At 42.6% G+C, this 25514-nt stretch overlaps 1 protein-coding gene across 10 annotated transcripts in view; it reads left to right on the plus strand.

Moving 5' to 3' along the window:
• Positions 1 to 25163, plus strand: part of ptprk (protein tyrosine phosphatase receptor type K) — a 148466-nt gene extending 123303 nt beyond the window's left edge. Inside the window, exons 14-34 of one of the 10 annotated variants that reach the window (XM_065026402.1) lie at positions 3886 to 4021; positions 5214 to 5249; positions 9524 to 9553; positions 11664 to 11824; positions 12186 to 12221; positions 14790 to 14980; positions 17114 to 17201; positions 17420 to 17553; positions 17691 to 17708; positions 18455 to 18491; positions 18636 to 18733; positions 18917 to 19033; positions 19236 to 19390; positions 19742 to 19877; positions 20040 to 20189; positions 20468 to 20641; positions 22241 to 22372; positions 22504 to 22629; positions 22765 to 22928; positions 23142 to 23277; positions 23897 to 25163. In XM_065026402.1, coding sequence (XP_064882474.1) covers positions 3886 to 4021; positions 5214 to 5249; positions 9524 to 9553; positions 11664 to 11824; positions 12186 to 12221; positions 14790 to 14980; positions 17114 to 17201; positions 17420 to 17553; positions 17691 to 17708; positions 18455 to 18491; positions 18636 to 18733; positions 18917 to 19033; positions 19236 to 19390; positions 19742 to 19877; positions 20040 to 20189; positions 20468 to 20641; positions 22241 to 22372; positions 22504 to 22629; positions 22765 to 22928; positions 23142 to 23277; positions 23897 to 23950 — 2309 coding nt within the window. In that variant the 3' untranslated portion in view covers positions 23951 to 25163. The remainder of the gene's footprint in view (positions 1 to 3885; positions 4022 to 5213; positions 5250 to 9523; positions 9554 to 11663; positions 11825 to 12185; positions 12222 to 14789; positions 14981 to 17113; positions 17202 to 17419; positions 17554 to 17690; positions 17709 to 18454; positions 18492 to 18635; positions 18734 to 18916; positions 19034 to 19235; positions 19391 to 19741; positions 19878 to 20039; positions 20190 to 20467; positions 20642 to 22240; positions 22373 to 22503; positions 22630 to 22764; positions 22929 to 23141; positions 23278 to 23896) is intronic. The other 9 variants (XM_065026403.1, XM_065026404.1, XM_065026405.1 and 6 more) reach the window with 9 other exon arrangements.
• The last annotated feature ends 351 nt before the right edge of the window (positions 25164 to 25514 follow it).

Raw genomic sequence — 25514 nt, forward strand, 5'->3', positions numbered from 1 at the left:
GCAACTTTAATTCCACTAGGAGGTATGAAAACTAGGAGGTATGAAACTAGTAAAACTCTAATGTCCTTCAGTAGAGCGCTATATGATGATATTGCTACAGGCAAAACATTTTCCTGATCAAAACATCTGATCCCTGATATCGGCCTAAGGTGGCAGCTAATACTCATCAGTATAGCTGCATCAGCTCTCAGCGAAGGTTGACATCACTGACGCTGTTCTTGCTAGGAATGACAAGCTTGATTCGCCTTACATTACGTCACAGATAGAATAGGATAAGTTCCAACATGGAACTCATCGTCAGTGATTATGTTGTCGTCCACAGTGGTGTATTATTAACGTAGATTCATTCAGCTTTATCTCTATGCTTATCAATTGGATATTTATGTGTTTGTGTGTTTTTCTCCGTGATTCGGACGAGTATCCCCGTAATGCAGTTCTTATTAATCAGTTAAGATGCAGATTTATATAGTAAGTGCTGTGTATTTATAAGGCCAAGCTTAGAAATCAGCCCACAAATGCTATTAGATTATCAGACGTGGAAAGCGCTGTATCTATAATCCGTAAACAGCTGTCTATGCATTGACACAACAGGGGTTGGACTTGTTGTTCATTTCAAAGATCGGACAGGGGGGAAAAAATAGTGTAGCATCTTTCATCATGGCTTTGGTAGAGAGAATCCATTGGCCACATCAACACACTCTTATGAAGTGACTGAACTGTGGATGATTTTTATTAGTGTCACAATTATGTGTGCCTGTGTCGTGAGTGTCACTTCAATTAGGGGTGGGTGGTTTCATGACTGCAAAAGGAGAATACCAAACGTAGCTTATTGTTTTATGAATCCGGTAATAATAACGAAATAAGCCTATAGGAGAGTAAGATACAACAAATGTAAGTGTTACATCCTCCCTTAACAATGTTGTTTAGTCTGAACAATAAACGATCCATTTCCCAGAACTGTGTCCTGCTCAGAATTTCAAGTAGCTATGTGTGTGTCCATGCAGTATCCCACTTGGAGTATGTGTAGGCTTTGGCCACTTGTGCCTGTCACACTCAATCACTCACGCTTTCCATTTGTGATAGATTAAATGCTAGAAGTGCTCTCATTCTCTGAATTGAGAACCACCTTAATTGCCCTAACTTAATTGGATATGAAAGCTTTGTTTTTTAACTTTAAAAAAAACAACTGTTGTCATTAATTGTTTTCCGTGTACAAATGTCTCCGAAGCACATTGGCCTGAAGGTTGTCAAACGAATCCAGATAGAATTTGATAAGGGCTCTGCCATGTAGCCCACCGTCAGGAATGAAAATAGATTTTCATTTTAAGCCGGGAATTTTATCTGCAAAATAGTTGTAATCCAATTCCATTTGAATTTCCTCCTGTACTTTTTTTTTTCATGAACGTATCTCATAAGCTCGAACAGAATCATAAATATTCTTGAGGCAAGATGGCGATTATGTCTCAAGCAATACCTCAAAACATTTGATACCGGGCTGCAGACCTGATAGGTGCTCTTGATGGCGTTGTCCGGCTATTGCATGTAAAGCATTGAGTGGATTATGCCTATGAGATCATTTATTGCTGCTGTTTTACCATATGGAAGAAGAAAACAGCTGGTGAAAAGGTGACATTTTTCTGTGACTGACTCCTCCATTCCTTTGTTCCATAATATTTGCCGCAATGAATGATAAGCAACCTTTGACAGAACAACTCACAGTTCTATCCTAGTAATGTCCAGCCTTGTTTATAACCGTGTGGCTATGTTCAGGAATACTCTCAGCAGAACCAAACTATTCTGCTTCAGTTAATTTAGCAGATTTTATTCCTAAATGCGTTTGAACCGGAATTAAATACCAGAAAATTGTTTCTGTACAGTCATTTTCCTGGGTACGATAGCATGGCTAAAGTGAGGGTGAAAGAGCTGTCAAACAGAGAGAGGGGAGCTATAGGAGTGTTGAAGTGTTAAAGCCGGCGGCATGGCCAGTGGGTGACAACGTGAGAGACAAGGACAGTTTGTCCTGCTCCGCTGGGACACTTTCTGTAGACGTTCCGTCTCCCTCCAACCTGATAGAAAGAGGGAGAGGTTTGCAGAGGCACATGGGGAGGGTGTGTGAGGTAGGGGGCCCACTGTCAAGTACAACAGGCAGTCCCAAAGGGTATGCCCCTAAAGCCCCCCCCTACACTGACAGAGATTCGTTTTAGCCCCAGAGACCACTTCCTTCCTGCTACAGACATCCAGCTTTCTGTTCCTAGATGTGTTTTAGTGGCTGTTGGACATGATCTCTAGGGTAGTTTCATCCATCCACAACTTGTTAGCGATCTCTCCGATCACAGATGATGTTCTACGTACAATGTTCAGTGAAAATATCTAAATATCTAAGATTATGACAACCTGCTCTCTGAAAAACACTGACCATTGATTTCCCTTCCTTGATATAAAAAAAGGATTTGAGGGTCATAGAAATCAGCACTTATTTAAAACCTGCTGTGCTCCTGAAAGCTTTCTAATGGAGGCGGGGGGGGTGTAGTAGTCTTTGGAAGATTTTAGTTGTCCTCTTGCCTCAGGGTGGTGAGTTAGTGAAATACACAAGAGTGGCCCCTCTAGTGACACAGATGCCAGCGTGTTGGTCTTCTCTCCCATGGTAGAAACTAGGCCAATGAATTGATCCCGAGGAATAATGGCTTGAGTGCTGGTTGAAGATGCCCTTTGCCCATGTTTTCAGGTCTGTGCCTGTCGGCCCATTGTATCATTCTCCGTAAACACCTTCCGTTTGAATCTGAGGATGGGTAAGATGGGAGCTGTCGCATTTGTCATTCCTTTCGCTGATAGGAAACAGTTGGTTATCATTCAGCTGTTGACATAAAAGGGCTATGTTATTGTATGAATGAATGTACTAGGTTCAGTGTTGCGTCGGGAGATAAATATCCTTTGTACCTCATATTTGCCCTGAAGGTTATAGGAGATATAGGACTCAAGAGAATAATTATGTTGTTGAAATTGTACAATAGCATTACAGTGTACCACTACTGTAGGAAACACATTTTACTAAGTACTGGGAGACCAGAAAGTAGAGGGAAGTATTAGGCTTTGTTTTTTGTGTGTGTTTTGCATTAGAAAGAGGATTATTGCATTTGTATTTATCAATAGCAAAATATTACAATATATCAAAGAGGGAACCGTATCAGTGTAGATATTTTGATTGTTTTCACTTTTTATTGTTTGGTACATCGTTAAAAAAAAATAGTTTGCTGTTCACATTCGACAGTATTTGCGTATGTCCCTATTTTGTCATTTGTTTAGCAAATAACCCGTTGGGTACTAAGATATAATAGTTGTTTCTTTGTTTTATAATGAGGATCCACACCCAATGCTTTACTTAATGGCTCTGAAGATTTCGAAAGTATTGAAAGACCGCAGATGAATTTATGCTTGGAAAATCTCATGGGACCATAGGGGGTATGGAACATAATTAGAAATTCAATTCTGATGGTATTTAGTAGAAAACCCAACATAATCATGATATCAGTGTGTGTAGAACCAGTGCACATAGATATTATACAGTAATTGGAATATCGGTGTATTGAAATACGAGTAGCTGTGTCTTCAGATGTCTCTTTGAATGTGTTTGTGCTCAAATCATTGCTGTGACGTGGCTCAATCTGGAAGACGTCCACAGTCAATCTTGGAAGTGTATGCCTTCACGTGTGATGGAACAGAATGTATGTGGCGCGGAGTGGACCACCATCTGGTCAACTAAAGTGGTCGAAGAAAGCATGGTTCCGCTGGGAGAGACTCACTACGACGTTTCAAGTCGTGTGTTTCCTGGTCAAAACTACAACAACAGTTTGTTGTTCATTTCTCTTTGTTTCTCCTGTTACCTAGGAGCCACAGAGGAACCAGAGGTGATCCCAGACCCGGCTAAGCAGACAGACAGGGTGGTGAAGATCGCTGGCATCAGTGCTGGGGTGTTGGTGTTCATCCTGCTGGTGCTGGTAGCCATCCTTCTGGTCAAGAAGAGGTGAGTGGAGCATCGTACACAGGAAACGCTGTGTTACTTGGCTCTATGCGACACCATGAGCTCATCCTCTACTCCATCCCATGCCATCAGCATAACCGTGAGGCTGGGTCATGACTATCAGTCAGCCTACAGTACACTAGGAGGGGGAGGAAGGAGGGATGAGAGGGGGGGGGAAGACACTTACAGTACTGTATGTTATTGTTTTTGTAGTGCCAAGACTAGGTGTAATACTGTTTTACCAGGGTTTGGTAGAGAGTTTGATTGAGTTTCAAGGGGTAGCAGGCAGAGTACTGTACATGCAGCTGATTTAGACGAGGACCCATAAGGCCCGTCTCTCAGAGCAGCACAGTGAATTTATGAGCATATAGATTTCCCCAGGTTCTCTTAACATCTTCTGAGATTTTATATCTGAAGTGGCTGGTCTGAAAAGCCACGAGTTTTGGAGTGGATGTGCACTCACACAAGTGCATACCAGTGGTGTACAATGCGAACAGACAACACCCCCAGCTTTGCTGCAAAGTGGAATATTTATTTGAGGACTTGGAGAGGTGTCTTGCAATGAAGAGGTATTATTCAGATGTGATTTACTGTGGGTCGTTAGCACTCCACTGCAGGTTGTTCAAGGGTTTCTGCTTTTTTGCTGTCATTTACAATAAGGTGGACAGCTTTTTGTTGAGGGTTGCATTCAGGATACATACTGTAACAACGCTATTGAGCTGTGCTCAGTTTTTACTAGCCTCAAGGTCAATCATTTTGTCACCTGCTTTACCTCCTCATCCCACTCAGTAATTCTGGCGCTGCTTCATTCAACTAATTCAGAACACTGTTTATTGCATGGTTATCACACTAGATTTATTTACATTTCCTGGCCTTTATTCTGTGGTGTTTGACTGTGTTGACCATCTAACTGTGTTAATGTCATTAATTGGCGAACGAACATTCCCCAGTCATCCCCAATAGACAGCCACTGATGCAGAGAGTGGGTTGAGCCTATATGAACTCCTGTGCAATCTAGTATTGACTGTTAGTGGAATTGATTTAAGTCCAAACTCAACATGCTTTTGCTATACTTTTGTGTTAGTATTTTCCTACTTAGACAAGTTCTGGAGGAATAGACCATATTTTGAAAGGTCATGGGCTGATATACAAGCCCAAACTTCTGTTGTTGTCTAAATGCTACTTCTCTTTTTAGTCATGGAGGCTTTACTACGAAGAATTGGTCAGTCAGGTGTGTGTTTTTATTTGTTGATACAAATATGTACACACATACACACACACACACGCACACACAGTTGGGGTCATGTTGGAGGAGGCAGGCTGCAGAGATCAGGAAGGATCTGGGGCCTTGAGAGACTAAATGATGTTGTGCTGTAATTACTTTGTGAACCTCCTATTGATTTCGTTCAGTTTTTCCAGAAAAGGTTTTGTAATGAACACTGGCAAACTGAACTGTCCCCAGCACCTGTGATAAATGCTTTTGGAAAGCCCACATGTTCTATTATTCTCCAAAGAAATTGAGATTTTTTTAAAGGGAAAATATTGATTACACGCGCCGATTCCCAAGTCGGAGCGCATCTCTACATGCTGAACAGGTTTAGCAGGAACGATATGCGCAGAGGTGCCGTTACCCTGCACACTCTCTCTCTCTCTCTCTCTCTCTCTCTATGACATATGGCACCATCATGTGGACATTTAACAGAATGACAGTTGTTCCCACTCTCCTCTTAGAAGTCAATTGCCATGTAAGAGTATACATATTGATATCTCACATAATTAACACAGAGGGCGACACCCGTATAGTTCATGGGTGGTTGATGAATGATTTTTCAACTCGTGTTTTTTTCCAGGTTGACCGACACAGTATCTAATCATCCAGCTTAACAAACACATGAACATCACAATGAACTGGAATGACATTAGTGCCGATAATCCAGAGGGTACTGGAGAAAGCAAATGAGGTTGATGAATGAGAGGTGTTCCTTTCATTCATACACTGAGTGTACAAAACATTAAGAACATGTTTTGCCCCCCGATTTCCCCTCACCCCAACAAATTGAGGCTGTTCGATGGACTCCACAAGGTGTCGAATGCGTGCCACAGGGATGCTGGCCCATGTTGACTCCAATGCTTCCCACAGTTGTGTCAAGTTGGCTCAATGTCCTTTGGGTGGTGGACCATTCTTGATACACACGGGAAACTGTTGAGCGTGAAAAACCCAGCAGCTTTGCAGTTCTAGACACAAATCTGTGCACCTGGCACCTACTACCATACCCCGTTCAAAGGCACTTAAATCTTATGTCTCGCCCATTCACCCTCTGATTGGCACACATACACAATCAATGTCTCAATTGTCTCAAGGCTTAAAAATCCTTATTTAACCTGTCTCCTCCCCTTCATCTACACTGATTTTGACGTGGATTTAACAGGTGACAATCAATAAGGGACCATAGCTTTCAACTGGATTCACCTGTTCAGTCTGTCATGGAACGAGCAGGTGTTCATAATGTTTTGAACACTGAGTGTACAGTGTATCTTTGTTTAAAGTGTTGGACAGTCAAGCAGTGCCTGTGACTACTGATGAGTGAGCCTTCCAAATGAATCTTAATTGGCAGAGCAGCCTCTGCGTCTCTCTAGATGTTCTGCCAATTAGGGCCTCGTTCCTAACGACCTATGCTCATTTACAGCTGTCTCCCTCCTAATTTCCCCTGCCACCCCCCTCTATAACCTTTCAACTTCAGAGAAATCTCATTCTGCCACACCCTCGTGCACCACAGGTCATTCCTTTAGCTTCCTTATTTATTCCCCCTTTCCCGTCCTTCTCCCCCTCACTCTTTTTCTCCTCTATTTTCTTCACTGGGTGTTTAAGATTTAGTGAAGCTGGTCCAGGCTTACTTCGTGGAGATAAGAGAAGGTCATGACCAGAGTCTTTTTTTCCCCTCCTTGGTCGTGAGTGACAGACGTGGGTTGAGTGACAATAACAACGTTTCCTTTTCTTTGATATTAAAAGAAAGTGTCTTCGTCATTGCTCTTCTGGGTCAAGAGTGACTTTTGAATTATGCTACAGTAAGTCTGGCATATACAAACGTCCTTGTTCCGTATTACAAACAATTGGATTGTGTTGGTTTGATGTTGGTGTACGTTTGTGGTTGCATAGTAGTTCAATGTTTTGTAATAGATCTAGCTAATCTATTCCCTGTGGTTTACAATCTTTTTCAGAGAGATGGGAAGGGGTTCATTTCATTGAATAGTTTTCATATAAGTCATTGGCATTAATTGCAGTGCCTGCTTTTCAGTTTTTGGATGGCTTCCTGATTTGTAATTTCAGCCTTAAAAAGGCCTGGTGTTTAGAGCAATGGGGGTACATTGAGTGCTAATGAGCCATAAGCTCCTAATCCCATTGGAATGGATTAAAAGTACTGATGGTAATTGAATTCTGAAGTATGACTAATGTCCCTTTGTCCCCAAAGTAAAGAACTCCTGTGAAAATCAATATAAAGAGAGAAATGCATTTGTTTTGGAACTAGTTAGCTTAACCTGTTGTGGATGTCTTGAATGTACACTGAACAAAAATAAAATGCAACATGTAAAGTGTTTGTTTCATGAGATGAATTCCAGAAAGTTTCCATACGCGCAAATAGCTTATTTCTCTCAAATTTTGTGCACAAATTTGTTTACATCCCTGTTTACATCCTTCCTTTGCCAAGATAATCCATCCACCTGACATGTGCGGCATATCAAGAAGCTGATTAAACAGCATGATCATTACACAGGTGCACCTTGTGCTGGGGACAAAAGGCGACTAATCAAATGTGCAGTTTTGTCACATAACACAATTCCACGGACGTTGCAAGTTTTGAAGGAGCGTGCAATTGGCATACTGACTGCAGGAATGTCCACCAGAGCTGGTGCCAGAAGCCGCCTCCAACATTGTTTTAGAGAATTTGTCAGTACGTCCAAGCGGCCTCACAAACGCAGACCCATATGTATGGCGTCGTGTGGGCGAACCGTTTGCTGACGACAATGTTGGGAACACAGTGCCTTCAGCATGAAAATGCATGGCCCCATGTTGCAAGGATCTGAACACAATTCTTGGAAGTTGAATGTCCCAGTTTTTCCATGGCCTGCATACTCACCAGATATGTCACCCATCGAGCATGTTTGGGATGCTCCGAATCGCCAATATCCAGCAACTTCGAACAGCGATTGAAGAATGGGGCAATATTCCACAGGCCACAATCAACAGCATGATCAACTCTATATGAAGGTGATGTGTCACGCTGCATGAGGCAAATGGTGGTCACCAGATACTGACTGGTTTTCTGATCCACCTCCCTACTTTAAAAAAATAAAATAAAGGTATGTGTGACCAACAGATATAAAATCATAGATTAGGGCCAAATTAATTTCAATCAATTGGCTGATTTCTTTTTATGAACTACCTCAGTCAAATATTTGAAATTGTTGCATGATGCGTTTATATTTTTGTTCAGTGTAGTTGATGGTTGCTGTTTGTGCTGACAACCTCTCAGTCCGTCAGATATAAGAAAGGTGTCTTTTTCTCACACCCAGTGAGCCTGTATGTCTGAATCTCTCTTCCTCTTGCTAGTTGCAATGGCTTGATTATTTTTTCTTCCAAAATCAGGTGACCAGTAGAGTAGAACTCAATGATATACAAAGCAATAGAATTAATGAAGTGGATATTGGAATCTTGTAATTGCTTTGCGCAGAAACAATCAAGGTTAGAGCCAAAACGTAAATGCTGTGGCAAGATTTGTATGCTTCTTTTGTTTTCATGTTGTATTTCTTGAATGGTCATGCCATGTGTGAAGGGAAGTTGTGAATTGATATTTGATGATCCCATTACAAACACTAGTTGCTGGGGAGATGAACACTTATGGGCAAGACACAATTCATTGATCTAATACAATAATGAAAATGTGGTTCCCTTAACTGAAATCAACTTAAAGAAGATACTGCATCTTTAAAATGGTGGTCCACAACGTTGCTTGTTTCCCAGGTAGCAAGCAGCTTGTTCTTTAGTTTGCTGCAATTTGTTTCCCCCGCTGTGTATCTCCATCACGGTGATCAAGACATTACCTTTTCATATGTAACACTGTAGCCTAAATCTAACGACGAGTCCATAACACCAACAGTCAGTCTTAAGACGGTCTGACTGTCCAAGTGAATGAGACCGTATTTTAATGCATGACAATAATGACTACACCCAAAATTCAACCAGAACCAAAAAGATGAACTGTTAACATGTTTGTAACGAAAATCATTTTCTTGCACCCTATCTTCAATTACACTGGAACATAAAACTGCATGGAGCTCAATTTGAAGGAATGCATGTAAAAAATGAAATTCTAACATCCAAGGAAGTTAATTCATAGAGATAAAATGTTGTTTTGTACTTTTTTTTCTGCTTTTGTTGATCCGACTGATTCCCACTTTGCATTCACCAATATTTCTTTATCCTGCTGTCTCTGATTTGCGTGCCAGGAGGAGCTACTATTCTTACTCATATTACCTGTAAGTAAACAGACAAGCAACAACAAAACAGAAACAAACAAACCCCAAAAAACACAATGACTGCACATGTCCTTGGTTAGTTATGTAGTGTTTTAAAGATGCAGTATCCTTTTTTCAAGTGAAAACGCATATCGCTCAGATCCAATTCCCATTGCCATTGACCAGCTCCAACATGCTTTCGAAACGCTCGCCAAACCAAAGTCGTCATGACCCAAAAGCGGTGTTATTTGAAAAAAGAATGCTGCACTTTGTGTCCTGTGTTCAATCTGAGTGCATGTGGTTGTATGTCAATAACTCATGTATTTCATTCATCTTCTTCATCTCCTGGACCTCCTTTGTCCATTGAAAGGATATATGGGGTAATCTGTGTGCCTCTACACATGCACACTGCTTGTGTTGAATGTCATCTATATCTCATAAGCCCTTTCCAATTGGTTGCTCTGATTGTTGGTGGCAGAGGGTTTCCTCTTTGGGTTTGTGTGGGTTCTTCTCCTGTTGTACAGTAGACAGTAGACAGCCATCTCCATGCTGCGGTGCTTTCCACAAGGGCTGCAACGAGAGAGAGAAAAACTCCCTGATCTGTCGTCCTGATCTGCCCGATGCGCTCACATGGTCTACCATTCGACATGCTTGCCATTTTACCCTCACCTCTGTGAGAGTGTGTTTAAGCTATACAGGCCTTGCATTTACCTTCCAACTCCTCTCATTTTTGTATTTCTCACAATCATTTTTCATTTCACGCCAAGAAGTGACACCCAACCTCAAGTGAATTCATGTGAATGAGCCTTTTCAGCATTTCAGAGATGATTCCCCCCGACACAGGATTAAAAAAAATCTGTTTTTATTAATGATTTTTTTCTCTCCATGAAAATGAAAGAGATTTTCACAGAGAACATCTTTGTGCTGGTTTCGGATAGTCCCTTCAAGCGATTTTTAGGACACCAAATTTGTTAGCGCTGGGAGACATTTTGACAATTATATCCTGTTAAGTTTGGAATAATTGAAAAACAGAAAGTTACCAATAATTACCTAAAATGTTAAATTCAGTTTTTCCCGACGGGAAAGTGAGGTATCCTACAGTTTGCCTCTATCAAAGGTAATTAAAAGGCTCAAAATGGAAGCCGGATAATTTTCTCATGGCTCTTGATATAATTGACCCCATGCTGTGCTTGCCTATTTTCGATTCACTTCCAATTTATGATGGGCAGAAATTAGTATATTCTGTCTGTAATTGTCATTTTACTAGAACAGTATGAAATTATAGTATTTGGTCTCTTTCTCCTGCTGTCCCATCTGTCTCTTCTCTAGTACAAAGAGTCCTCCCTTCAATTTCACTAGAGTGGCTCCTTAAAACCCTGTCTCAGTGCTTTCATCTAACTGCAATCTGAAAACTCCAATCAGAGGACAATTTTTTTATACTGCAACACCTTTCTTCGGGGTGCTCGCAAAGTGGAATAAGGAACTAGGATTAGAACAGAGTGGGTCTGTGTTTTCATCGCAGTGCTCCTTTTTACAATTCAAATGTAGTGAAACTCGTAATTGCCCTTAAAATGGAAACCTCCCAGTCTTGTAGGTGTTCAATCAGCTTTTCTCAGTCGGGCCAATGAGTAAGTCCGTACACAATCGATTTGGCATATATCAACCGATTTGGCATTTTAATCTTGCAAATATACTGTATTTCCAGGTAAAATGATCAATAGATCATCAACCAATCAGGGAGTCCCCATTTCTCAGAATGTGTATGTCAGAGCCCAGACTGGGGATGACATGCAGCAACCTCTCACCTTAGCATGAAGCATCTACCTGTCCCCCTCGAAGCAGAAGTTACTCCTGCATGATTTTGATTCCTTTTGGGTTTCCCCTATATGTTTCCTACAGTATACTGAATGATACTTGACCCTAATAATAGAGTATTTGTGAGGTTTGCACCTATTATTGGATGAAAAATTATTTTTTTAAAGGCCGTATGTGGAAGCCAAACCAATGGTCTGTTGTCATGGAGATGAGCTTTTCTCTTTCATCTCTGTCCCTTTAGTCTTTCCTATTGTGTATGAATAATCGATGGCAATGTGTTTTTGGGATATTTTAACCTGCTCGTCCGATCCTTCAGGAAACTGGCCAAGAAGCGCAAAGACGCCATCGGGAACACTCGGCAGGAGATGACCCACATGGTGAACGCCATGGACCGCAGTTATGCTGATCAGAGCACGCTCCATGCTGAGGATCCCATGGCCGTCACCTTTATGGACTCCCACAACTTCAGCAACAGATGTAAGCATAATGGTCCTAAGACAGTTCCCTGGGGAACACCACCCTCCACAGATACATGGTACATGTGAGAAAGGCTCCTGACAGTTAGATAATCTAATGCCTTACGATGGGAAAGACCCTAACACCAAGAAGGGTCCATGAGACGGGCTCTGAAGAGAGGTGTTAAGTTGCCATTTAACCTTACATATTTTTACTTTAAAATGCATAATAGGAACATCCCAATATATGAATGAATGCCTTTAATGATTTGAACTGTTGGCACAGGATATTTTGGTAGAATTTCATCTTGCCCCTGGAATTGTATAATTCAGTTGTGTGATGCAGCTTCTGGAATGTATTTCATACACTTTTTTCCCTACAGTGCCTAATGATCCACTTGTGCCAACGGCAGTGTTAGGTGAGGCCCCGGTGCTATATCATCTGCCTTGCCATGGCTTGTTGTGTTCCTCATGCATGTCGTTGTCACAGTCCCGTAGTCGTCCATTGTAAACCTGTAGCCTTCCATTGATTGTCTCTGTGTTGAGTCTGGTTAGTCACGTACAACTCACTCTAGCCCTGAAAATATACAGTACCACAGTCAGAAAGACTAGCCTCCACATTCACTTATCCAGTAAGGGGAATAAAATAAGAATTGTTTCCAGATTTTGGATTTCCCCTGGCTGCTGTAAAACAAACTTGGCCCTCAGCCATGGTAGAGTGGAGACATGGCAGTCCTCCAGTGAACCGATGAACAATCCTCCAGCGTTTAGGACCCACCTATGAGCCGTTAGAATGGAGCTAGGTCCAAACCACATTCAGAGACTCACACTCACACCTGTATGCATTACAACTGTCTGCATGCTCCAAATCCTGCTCAGGGCGTTGATTTAGGAGATGAGATGAGGAGGGAAAACTAATTTAAACACAAGTGAAGATACACAATGGCTACATTCACCTGAGTCCTTACCTGAAGATCAACGTCCTGCATGACATGACACTTTTATAGAATGAAACCAGTCATCCTGTCACTGTGTGTAAGTCGTGCAGGCTTTGTGTGCGGGTGCCATTTTAAATCACCCTCAGCCCCTCTGGGACTTGTCTGTGTAGAGTTAAAAAAATAAAAAATAAAAACATCTGACAGTTTCTATGTAATGGAGTTCAGCGTTCACTCGCGACATCAGGATGGAGAGTGTTAGACACTCGACACGAGCAGTGTAGTCCACACTGACAGAACAAGCAAGCCACCGCGGAGGGTCTTTACGGCTCACTGAAAACCTAAGTTTGATGGGGAATTAAAATGCCCCCTCAGGCCACAGTATTTGCTGTGAAAATGTGTTATTTTAGCTCTGTGTTCTCGCTGGGCTTGGTAATAGGAAGTGAAGGGTGCAGTTCAAGCCATGACTCAGTCTAGTATGTTAGGGCCGAATTAAGTAGTACAAATTTGCAAATGAGTAGAAATGTCAGCTTAGATAGTCTCTACACTAGAGTGCAGCAGTTCTCTCGCCAGCTTAGTGTCACTCCTCTTAGATCCCACCCACTGCATTAGTGTGTCTGTCAGTCTCCCCATAGCTTTCTAGAAAGCCGTGTGCAGATGTGTAAGAAAGTCAGTGTTGTGTGTGTGGTGAAGTAAGTCCTTGGGTCAGTTGTCAGTCAACTGTGAATCCCTCGCCATTGTTAGGTGATCACCTCCATCACCCTCATCTTCCAGTATTGTGCTTGAAGTCATGTCACTTCATCATATTATATATGTACTACAACCTCTGTGTGCTTACTGTTGATCTAGTGAAAAGCTCATGTTGTTTTCCTTTCTTGCTGCCCTAATTGTGAAGTGCCAATTACCGGTAAGTGTGTTTGGAAATTCTAAAGTGTCCCAAAGTGGCTAATGAAAAGAAATTGATTACCAGATCGCAAATACTGGATCTCAATCCAGTCGTGTCGTTGATTGAGCCATTAAAAGTGTGTGCAGAGTGTGGGTGTCAGTAGCAGTAGCCGGCTTCCCCTCCACTGACAGTAAATTGTGCAGGGTTCTTAAAACTGTAACTTAACATTCCCCTTAACCTGATATAGAGGCTAGCAGTAGCTCAGGGGCTAGCCAAGCAGAAAAGATATAGAGCTCACCGCTCAGTAGGTAATGTGATTGCCAGCAGGTCAGTCTGGGCTTTAGAGGGGTGAAAATCCTGGCTGCAGATAACCCCCCCCACACACACACACATACACACAACCACACTCACACACGCAGACACACACACTTACACACACACACACATCTCCACAGGCGAAATGGCTATGTTTCTCAGGGGTTGACACGGCTCAGATAAGACATTAAACGGCGCATATGGTGCCTGTCAGTCCTGTGAGCCCAGTGTCTCTCCCCTGAGAGGCTCCTGCCCTCACACTGTCGTAACTGAGAGGCCCCTGCGTTTGCCTGTCCGTCTGCTGGGAAAGACAGGCACCACTCCTCAGCTTTATCAAGCCCTGTCTTGCCCACTCACCAAGCTGACACAACATGTCAGTTACTGCCAGGTGCCTTGTGACTTACATCCTCCTCAGAGCTTAGCTGCTTTGTGAAGGCAGGAGCCATGTTCTTTTTTTTGCAAGAAAAACTAAGTTTTGTAAACGTAATTCTGTAAGAGAAAGTAACCCAGTTTGGTTATAATAGGGTATTAATCGTGATTTGACCCCAGGCCAGATTAGCCAAGGACAACTCCGCTCCACCATGTTGTTCACATCAACAGAGTTGAGTGGAGATGAGAGTGGACGGACTGGAGCTCCAACGTCACATAAAATTACGTTTTTATTTGTAAACAAATTCAAAAATGACGGATTTCAGCACGCAATTACATGAGACAATGTGCCATTGATGTGAAGTACACCGTGGAGTTTAGTTTAACGTGGCTAAGGCCAGCTATGTATTCTGTGAGTGATGGCGATGATGATCCTTCACAAGCCTGTGTAATCCTCACCAGCATGTGATTTCCTTGGACAGATGAGAACCACACTGCGGCTGCTGCTGCAGAGTCCAGCCGGCTGCTGGATGTGCCTCGGTACCACTGTGAGGGGACAGAGTCGCCCTACCAGACCGGTCAGCTGCACCCAGCCATCAGGGTGGCTGACCTGCTCCAACACATAAACCTGATGAAGACCTCCGACAGCTACGGCTTCAAGGAGGAATATGAGGTCAGACCCCAAAGACTCTAGTCTACAGTACATCCGTAAAACAGGCCCAAAGACTCTAGTCTACAGTACATCCGTAAAACAGGCCCTAAAGACTCTAGTTGACAGTACATCCGTAAAACAGGCCCTAAGACTCTAGTTGACAGTACATCCGTAAAACAGGCCCTAAGACTCTAGTTGACAGTACATCCGTAAAACAGGCCCTAAGACTCTAGTTGGTAAAACAGGCCCTAAGACTCTAGTTGACAGTACATCCGTAAAACAGGCCCTAAGACTCTAGTTGACAGTACATCCGTAAAACAGGCCCTAAGACTCTAGTTGACAGTACATCCAGTAAAACAGGCCCGAAGACTCTAGTTGACAGTACATCCGTAAAACAGGCCCTAAGACTCTAGTTGACAGTACATCCGTAAAACAGGCCCTAAGACTCTAGTTGACAGTACATCCGTAAAACAGGCCCTAAGACTCTAGTTGACAGTACATCCGTAAAACAGGCCCTAAGACTCTAGTTGACAGTACATCCGTAAAACAGGCCCTAAGACTCTAGTTGACAGTACATCCGTAAAACAGGCCCTAAGACTCTAGTTGACAGTACATCCGTAAAACAGGCCCTAAGACTCTAGTTGACAGTACATCCGTAAAACAGGCCCTAAGACTCTAGTTGACAGTACATCCGTAAAACAGGCCCTAAGACTCTAGTTGACAGTACATCCGTAAAACAGGCCCTAAGACTCTAGTTGACAGTACATCCGTAAAACAGGCCCTAAGACTCTAGTTGACAGTACATCCGTAAAACAGGCCCTAAGACTCTAGTTGACAGTACATCCGTAAAACAGGCCCGAAGACTCTAGTTGACAGTACATCCGTAAAACAGGCCCTAAGACTCTAGTTGACAGTACATCCGTAAAACAGGCCCTAAGACTCTAGTTGACAGTACAGTCATAAAAAAACAAATATTTAAAAAATATATAAATAATAATTTCACCTTTATTTAACCAGGTAGACTAGTTGAGAGCAAGTTCTCATTTACAATTGCGAGCTGGCCAAGATAAAGCAAAGCAGTTCGACATATACAACAACGCTGAGTTACACATGGAATAAACAAACAGTCAATAATACAGTTGAAAAAATGTATATACAGTGTGTGCAAATGAGGTAAGATAAGGGAGGTAAGGCAATAAATAGGCCATGGAGGTATAACACAGATAACACAGGCCCTAAGACTCTGGTCTATATGTATAAAATAGCATATTTACGATGGCCCTAATGGGGCAAGTAGCTTTTAAAATGAAGCGACAGCTCACACGCATATTAGCTAAGTGTATGAGGTCATCAGCCCTCACTATTCAAACAGTCAACCCACCTTCGAGTTCATTCAAATACAATCGGCTTCAAATCAAGCATTTAACTCCATTTTTTGGGAGGTTCTTCAAAGAGAAAATAACCCAACAGTGGAGAACAAGCAAAATACCCAGTAAATGTCACATCCTGTTGAGGTTCTGTGTTGACTTGATGAGGCAACCACAGCCCTGCAGAGAGAGAGTTTCCTGTCAGCGAGGAGTTTGCCTGTCAGGGAGAGGTTTGCACTGCTGCAGGGGTTTAAAGACGTTCAGTTACTTGCTCTGCAGCCTTTGAAAGTTCAATGAAACAAAAAATGCTACAGGGAAAGTAAAAATTGCCTTGTGTGAGTATGGCTCAGCTCCGACAGTCATCTCCCCATAGATTATTTCACAACTATGCTGTTGTTCATTCGACTGAATGTATGTATATGCAGCTCTAGGATGTTTCAATGTGATGTCCAGTTCCTATTGTAATATTGTAATAATGATCTCTGTGGTGAAGACCAAACTTTAAGGTTTTAAGCATCGAAACACATGCTGCAATGCCTCTTCAATGGACAATTGAAGTAATTTCACTTTTCAAATTGGCCACGTCAGGAAATATGGTTACCTTGTATCTCAATTGTTCTCTGCGATGCACCAGGCCAGACATTGAAGCTTTGAAGTGATGGTCCTTGACATACGGTACAATCGAAAAGTCCATAGAAACCACAGTCTAGTCTAGACAGTAAATGTTGCGAAATGTGTTTTTCTTATCAGCCTCACTCCACTCTGTTTCATTCTGTTTGGTATGCAGAGTTTTTTTGAAGGCCAGTCCGCTTCCTGGGATGTGGCAAAGAAAGACACTAACAGAACCAAGAACCGCTATGGAAACATCATTGCATGTAAGTCTTGTATTTAACTTCTAATAAAGTTGCTAGATGTCCTTTTGCCTTAGCGTTTTTTTTAGGAATGAGCTCGTTTAGATATGGCTAACCGCAACATCGGTTATCATGTACCTAGCGGTCTTTTAATTCCCAGGAAACATAGAAGAATCGTTTTGATTTGACTTCCTGTTAATGAAATGCAACTAGTCAGCCTACAAACCCATGGTGTGTTGCAGACGATCATTCTAGAGTGATCCTGCAACCAATGGAAGACGACCCTTCCTCTGACTACATCAACGCCAACTACATTGACGTAAGTGGCGCAGCCTCCTCCATTGGCGAACGTGTGCGACACGACCGTCCTTCTCTCGTATGTGAGGCCTTCTCTATGCATGTCTTTGTCAACAATATGAATACAGCTCTTATTTCCCTCCTTCAGTCAAAGTGCTTGTACTCACTGACATTGTTGTGCTTTCTTTCACTCTTGCCTATGATTTTGGGCTGTAGATATGGCTGTACAGGGATGTAAGTATCACTGTAGGGGACCTCACCACACCTCATGTTTCCCACTCTCCCTCCTCCCTTGTTCACCTCTGGTTACCTCTAATAACATCTGCATGGCAGCTGTACGAGATGTTAGACCTCTTTTTGTCCCCCCCCCCTCCTTTTTGATTTGATCCTACCATGCTGTTGTTCATCTGCTTCTCCCATTTCACATGTCCTCATGCCCGACGTGTACATCCCTGATCCGTGTGCGACTGTTCTCCATAGGAATATTTACAAGATGGTGGCCACCATTTGTTTTCCTTTGTTGCCTCCCCACCTGTGCCTGTGCCGCAGCCAGATCCAATCTGATGGGGATCCTTTAAGGTGTTAAACCTGCTGACTCTATGAAGCAACTTGCTAATAAGTAGCCAACTACAATAATGTATTATTCCTACGAAGTAATCGCTAATGTGAAATTCTTGGCAATTAAAACACACGAGTTGAGCTTCACAGAGAATAAATGGCCGTTTAGTTGGCAGATACTCAAAGCACAAGTAGGAAACGTGCTCTTATTGAACGTGTATTTCAGTGAATGAATTCATGCACGAGAACAGCTCTGTGCATATTAGTGCATAAAGCCATTGACTCCCGTGAAGATATATCACATGCACACCAAGCTGGGGTCGAGGCACGGTGTGCTGTGTAGTAGTCTGCTGTTGTTGCAACACCAAAATGAAAGTCTTAACCGAATGATCTTAACATATTGTGTTTGTTGCAATTTTCAGGGTTACCAGAGGCCAAGTCACTACATTGCAACCCAAGGTAAGACAAAGTTCTGCCTTAACCTCTAGAGAAGGTCTGATGCTCATGTTGTTATTTCAGCATTGAGCAATTGATCTTATATAGGATGATCAGATTGTGTTGTATTTAGTTCAGAGATTGATTGATGTGTGTTGTCCTCTCCAGGGCCTGTCCATGAGACAGTCTATGATTTCTGGAGGATGGTCTGGCAAGAGCAGTCTGCCTGTATCGTCATGGTCACCAACCTAGTGGAAGTTGGACGGGTAGGTCATATTGCTGCCAGACCCCCATAATATCATATTGCTGTCAGACGATGTAGACGTCGGATCAGTCTTCAGATATTGATCTGGCATACTATATACCTGGGCACCTATTCTGTGCAAGTATGTGTAGTATTTAAAGACGGTCTGTTTCTTTAAATGAATGAAATGCCTATGTTCTTGTAGGTGAAGTGTTACAAGTACTGGCCCGATGATGCTGAGGTCTATGGTGATTTCAAAGTGACATTTGTGGAGGTGGAGCCCCTTGCTGAATATGTGGTCAGAACGTTCACCTTGGAGAGGGTGAGTCAGTCCTTTATCCACCCCTCAATTCAGTATTCAACAGTTTGGTTGGTAACAGCTAAAGGGGCAATCTGGGATTCACCGCTTTGTTATTGCTTGAATCCAAGATTGCCCCTTAAAATCAACACACGTTGCAAATGTGGAAGTCAGACTGAACCCAGAGCCGTTGTTACCTAATAACCCGTATGCTCTCTGTCATCAGAGAGGCTTTAACGAGCTGCGGGAGGTGAAGCAGTTTCATTTCACCGGCTGGCCTGACCACGGAGTGCCCTACCACGCTACAGGCCTCCTCTCCTTCATCCGCCGGGTCAAAATGTCAAACCCCCCCAGCGCTGGGCCCATCGTGGTGCACTGCAGGTAAGCCCCTAACACGACACTTCCTCCACGCCAGACCGCCTGAGAAAACAGATGCATTCGATTGGACTTTTCTTTGATCTCTCATGCGACACTGTCATATGACTACGAAATGAGTGCACCTGAACTATCTAGCACGCTTCAATGTCAGCCACTGCTATCTAAGATATCCCCTTGGCAAGATGTGGTTGTTGTGGATTTCGATGCACACACTTGTAAATGTAATCTCGTGCACAAGGTATCACATTGTTGTGTATACTGCGCAACGGCTGGATATGTAGGCCGTTGCAGAGCGGTGCTACGCAGCCCCGTGCTCACCTCCCTGTCCTCTCGCTGCCCTCTCACCTTGGTCAGCGCCGGAGCCGGACGCACAGGCTGCTACATCGTCATCGACATCATGCTGGACATGGCGGAGAGGGAGGGCGTGGTGGACATCTACAACTGCGTGAAGGCCCTGCGCTCCAGACGCATCAACATGGTACAGACTGAGGTGACTACTAGATCCACCCCCACCGCCACACACCTCGCCAATTAACATTAACACCATTCGCCATTGCTGTCCGTCTGTTCATTTCATGCTACTGTATGCATGGACTGTCTGGAGACGCAGTGCCTTCCCTTTGCTGAGTGTGTGTCTGTGGTCCGGCCACAGGAGCAGTACATCTTTATCCATGACGCCATCCTAGAGGCCTGTCTGTGTGGCGAGACGGCCATCCCCGCCTGCGAGTACAAAGCAGCTCACTATGACATGATCAGGATAGACTCACAGAGCAACTCCTCACACCTCAAAGATGAATTCCAGGTACTAGAAGCCTTTCTGGAGCCCTTTCATATTTATGGTGGCACGATCCGTGTTTCAATCCTCAGTCTTTTATAGCCTGACGTTAATCGCGTGTCGTACAACACTAAAAGACAACAATAAAAATATGGAAATAGATCATGGGTGCATCTCAAACGGCACTCTATTCCCTTTGAGTGCACTACTTGGAATAGGGTGCCATTTGAGATACATCCCACGTCTTCTAACAAACGGTGTTCCCTGTCATTTTTGGGCTTTCATGTTATTTGTGTTGTTTGCAGACCCTGAACTCGGTGACCCCTCAGCCACAGCCAGAGGACTGCAGCATCGCCCTGCTGCCCAGGAACCACGAGAAGAACCGCTTCATGGACATGCTGCCTCCAGACCGCTGTCTGCCCTTCCTGATCACCATCGACGGGGAGAGCAGCAACTACATCAACGCTGCCCTCATGGATGTAAGTGTCCTCTCCCCTCGTGCACACGTAAACACACACAGTATACACATGCACGTACGCACGCAAACACATATGGAAGCACGCACAAATACACAGACACGCACACATACACACTCTCTCGGCTTTACTAAGTGCACTGGATGTTATCTGAATGTGTAGTCGAGACAGAAAGCTAGAGACAAATCCAGGTGTATACTTCTGTTTTGTGTACTCTTTTGGAAAATGTAGAAGGACTGATATTCATTGTATTTTTAACGTGTGCTCAACAGTTTCTGTTCTTTTTGGGCAATCCTTCATTTATTTTCTCATAGAGCAAGTAGTGATGTCGACGAAAATGAAAAAATTTGCTCAAATTAATTGTATTTTTTTTGGAGAAAGTTTTGGTCATCTATCTTTTCAACAATGTCATTTGTTGACGTTATTCTTCAAGATGGCTATTGAAGTGGTCCTAAATTACACTTAAGCTTTTAAACATTTTGGGTTTTCAAAAAAAAAAAAAAAAGTCCCCCCAAAAGTTTGACCCGTTTGATAAAAGGGCGAAGGTAAGAGAAACAGGTGCAGTGTATAACCACGTTATTTTATTATTAGTTCTACCAATAATCCAGTTGGTAACTACTACTACAGTATCCACATAATACAACGGACTGCCTCACTATTTCACCTCTTGGATCAGGATTCTTTAAGGTTGATCTCAGGATCTGTGCCCGAAAGTGAATCCATCTCCTGGGAGTCATCTTGTCATAGCTGCGTAATTGAGAAAAGGGTCAGAAGCCAACGCGTAGCTATAGCCTTTTTTTGGGGCAATATATTGCATATAGCAAAGAGAATGTGGTTGGTGACCGTACTAAACATGACCCTGCTCTTTGTATAAAATACAGTGTATTTTATACAAAGAGGTTGAATTCAAATCCTCTTCTCAGTCCTTGCTAGAATTCCAATGGACCCTGAAACAGAACTCTCAAAAGAGACTCTTGCTAAATACTCTGAATGAGAGAAACCAGGGTGAATAAATAAATAAACTATGTATTGACACATAGATCCTGGGAAATGACCTAGATCCTGGGAGTATTGACATAGATCCTGGGAGATGACCTAGATCCTGGGAGTATTGACATAGATCCTGGGAGATGGTATTTCATGTGCACAGAGAAGCAGAACTTTGCTAGATTATGATATTTTTCATTTGGAGGGTAATGTTAAATCACTTCCTCGTACGCTTCACAAACTTCTGGACTTTTTCTAACCAAGCCGTCAGAAGAATACCAGGTAATTTTTGAACTTTTCACTTCTGAATAATTCAAATGCTTCTAACTATACTGGATTTGTTTCATGGCTTAATTAAGGCGTATGTCAGCAGAACTTCATTTAATGTTACTATTGCTAGAAGCATGCCCACCACATGGATTGCCCTGGTTTTAAAAAAAACAAACACTTGTCATTCAAACATCAGAAATGTCTCCACATTCCTTGCATGTTCATATATGCACACATTGTTCACTCTGACAGGGATCATATCTTCAGTATGTGTTCTCTGTAAATGTATGCAGACTCAGTGCTGTGAGATGTTACATGGTTCCTTGTTGACTTCCTCCACCGCAGAGCTACAGACAGCCAGCAGCCTTCATCGTGACCCAGCACCCTCTACCCAACACGGTCAAAGACTTCTGGAGGCTGGTGTACGACTACGGCTGCACGTCCCTGGTCATGCTCAATGAGATTGACCTAGCGCAGGTAATACCTGACCACTTCCTCGTCCTGCGTTCACTGCCGTGGACCCTGATTCCAAATCGCATTATTGTGCATTGAGCGAAGGTAGGTTACACGTCATTGCTAAGGTTGTTGTTGTTGTTGTTGTCAATCAGGGCTGTCCTCAGTACTGGCCTGAAGAGGGGATGCTTCGCTACGGTCCTGTCCAAGTTGAATGTATGTCCTGCTCCATGGATTGTGACGTCATCAGCCGTCTCTTCAGAATATGTAACCTCACCAGAGTAAGTGGTCCACTATCTTGTTTTTTTGAGTCGCTGCCATCGAGGTTGATGGTTTGATTCTTATAATGTTATGACGTTCAGAGTCGGAGCCAAAATGGCTGCCGTTGATTATGTATGTTTCTGTGTTCCGCACAGCCTCAAGAGGGCTACCTGATGGTGAGGCAGTTCCAGTACCTGGGCTGGGCCGCCCACAGAGAAGTGCCAGCGTCCAAGCGCTCCTTCCTTAAGCTCATACTGCAGGTGGACAAGTGGCAGGAGGAGTGTGAGGAGGGAGAGGGACGCACCATCATCCACTGCCTGTGAGTGTACACACAAACACACACACCCTCCACCACCACTACCGCCACTACCACCCACACACAAACACCTCTGACATGTATACAAATAAAAATCCCATCATCTCTCTCCTATCTGCACCCACCTCTTGTATTTGCCAAGTTTGGCAGTTGTGTAGATTAGCATTAGTCACCCAACCAACCTCCCGTTACCACCCTTGTGTTCCTGTGCGGTAGGAACGGAGGCGGCCGCAGCGGCATGTTCTGTGCTATCAGCATCGTGTGTGAGATGATCAAGAGGCAGAATGTGGTGGACGTGTTCCACGCCGTCAAGAGCCTGAGGAACAGCAAGCCCAACATGGTGGACAGCCCGGTAAGACAGGCCAGCAGCTGACTCCAGTTCAGTCAATCTGAGTTTCCCCAACAGACGCATCTCTGACTCATATAGTGCCAGTATATTAGCGTAGAACCTACGCCACCTCTCATTTCTGGTGATATTCACTTCTGATATTTTCTGGAGAAATTTGTAACGAAGCCGGCCAATAATATGAAGGTATTAGAGAACAGATAGGCACACCTCGTGTTAGATTTGTTTTGCAGATGGTTTGGGAACAAATTATAACCAGGTGATATTGACAAAAATATAGAACAATGACCATGTTATGGACCATGGACAAATTAACAAAAGAAACTGTCGAGATGACGAAATAAACTGTTGTGGGTTAAACATGAGAGAAACCTCGCCACATCCTTTACAGGAAGATGTAGCCCTGTGTCAAAGTTACCTGTTAGCTCCTCAATTCACAGCCAGAGAATAGTTAGAAAGAACATATTTTCACGTTAAGAATTGAATACTCCATTCAGTAGTGATTCATCTTGTTATCACCATGTTATTAGTATATTGTTCATCCTATACGGTTGTACTATAGCATTGTGTTTATCGTGTTTTAGCACCACAACGGTTCACACAGGATGTGTTTTCATCCGAACAGGAGCAGTATCGTTTCTGCTACGACCTTGCTCTGGAGTTCATCGAGACATCTTAGCCAAGAAGACGGGCCGAAACAGAACATCCGGAACTTGGTAACCATTCCAACACTCCAGATCCTTTGGAGGTGGGCATCGTTGACTAAGCCTATACAGACTCTGCTATAGATGGTTTTTGGATTTCTTTTCTTGTTGTTGTTGTTGAAAACTCTTTAATGTTTCTAATTGTACTGGGAGTATGATGTGAGTGGTTTGTAAATGTCTCCATTGTACTTCGCCGTGTTCAGTGCCAGAGAGACAAGTGTCGGCCACTAGGCCACATTTGCTTCAATGACTTTCGCAGATTTAGTTATTTTTTTACGTGCAGCCATTGTAAAAAAAAAAAAAAAAGAAAAAAAAAAGGGTAACACTAATGCCATGGTGTTGCATGATTAAAAACGTTTTTTCTTTTATTTTAATTTTTTATATTAGCAGCATTATTGTCAACGAACAATATATATCTATATATAGAAGTCGATCACAAATGTGAAAGGAGAAAATACAGCGCTCTATAAGTGCTGACACGTGACATTGGCTTGGTAATGTTTGTATCGTGGACTGATGGCTGACTCATCTTGTTTTTATTTTGTAGCAAATCTTAAATCATAAGCCAAAGACTTATGTAAATATGTCTATATGGATAAAGCACATTGTTTGTATCGATCGTTTATCTTACATTCCTTTTTGAAGGCTCAAAACAATCATCTTCATTCCATGTTTAACTATGCCTTTAAAACTGTAAACATTTAACGTCGTTTTTTTATTTTTATTTTTTTTGTTAAGTATTAAGGTAAATTTCAGTAGTAGTATTTTATTTTCAATGTTTTCTTATCTTCTGTGTGATGTTACAGTGGGTTAATTTGTGTAAAACATGCTTGTGAATTCTACCCATGCAGATAGAATATCAGAAGGGCAAGTGACAACCACGAAAGAGCTCAATTTTTTTTTCCTGATGATCTCCTAACCTGTATTGGTATTTTGGAAAAACAAAAGAGAAATAAAATGAATTATAAATCAGTATTAGATACAGCTTGCTAAGATGTAAGTCAAACACAGCAGAGGCATGTGTTGGGGCAGCCATACTGATGTGGGACATGAGAGGACCTCCTGGAGAAAAGGAAACAAGTCATTATCGTGTGGAGTTTAGTCATGTTTCATATATTATTATTATGATTTTTGTCTGTAACTGTTGGCTTATTGGCTGTAATAAAACATTTAAATATTTGAATAAAATGTCATTGTGTAAGACATCATTAGTGTCATCACAGGGGAGTATGTTTGGTTTAGTCATATGTATCATACAGTGGCCCACAACTGTTCAGAAACTACGCACCTAATGATTATTTTAATCTGGTCACTAGATAATAGATAAAAAACAGATATTCTTTGTCTGGAGACATGCTGTTGTTGTTGTTGTGTTTTGGGTCAGTTCCCCTTTAATCCAGTGCCTGCAGAAGTGCAAAGCCACTACAGACTTACAAGTGGCCTTTTTCTGATTTTACGTTAATCATCGTTATTGTGACTAACATATTGTTGTTCTGTGGCATTGGTCTCCGGCTGGATTCCCAGTGATACAACCTAGCT

This window comes from Oncorhynchus nerka, linkage group LG13, assembly GCF_034236695.1.
Source record: "Oncorhynchus nerka isolate Pitt River linkage group LG13, Oner_Uvic_2.0, whole genome shotgun sequence".
In the NCBI taxonomy this organism is placed as follows: domain Eukaryota; kingdom Metazoa; phylum Chordata; class Actinopteri; order Salmoniformes; family Salmonidae; genus Oncorhynchus; species Oncorhynchus nerka.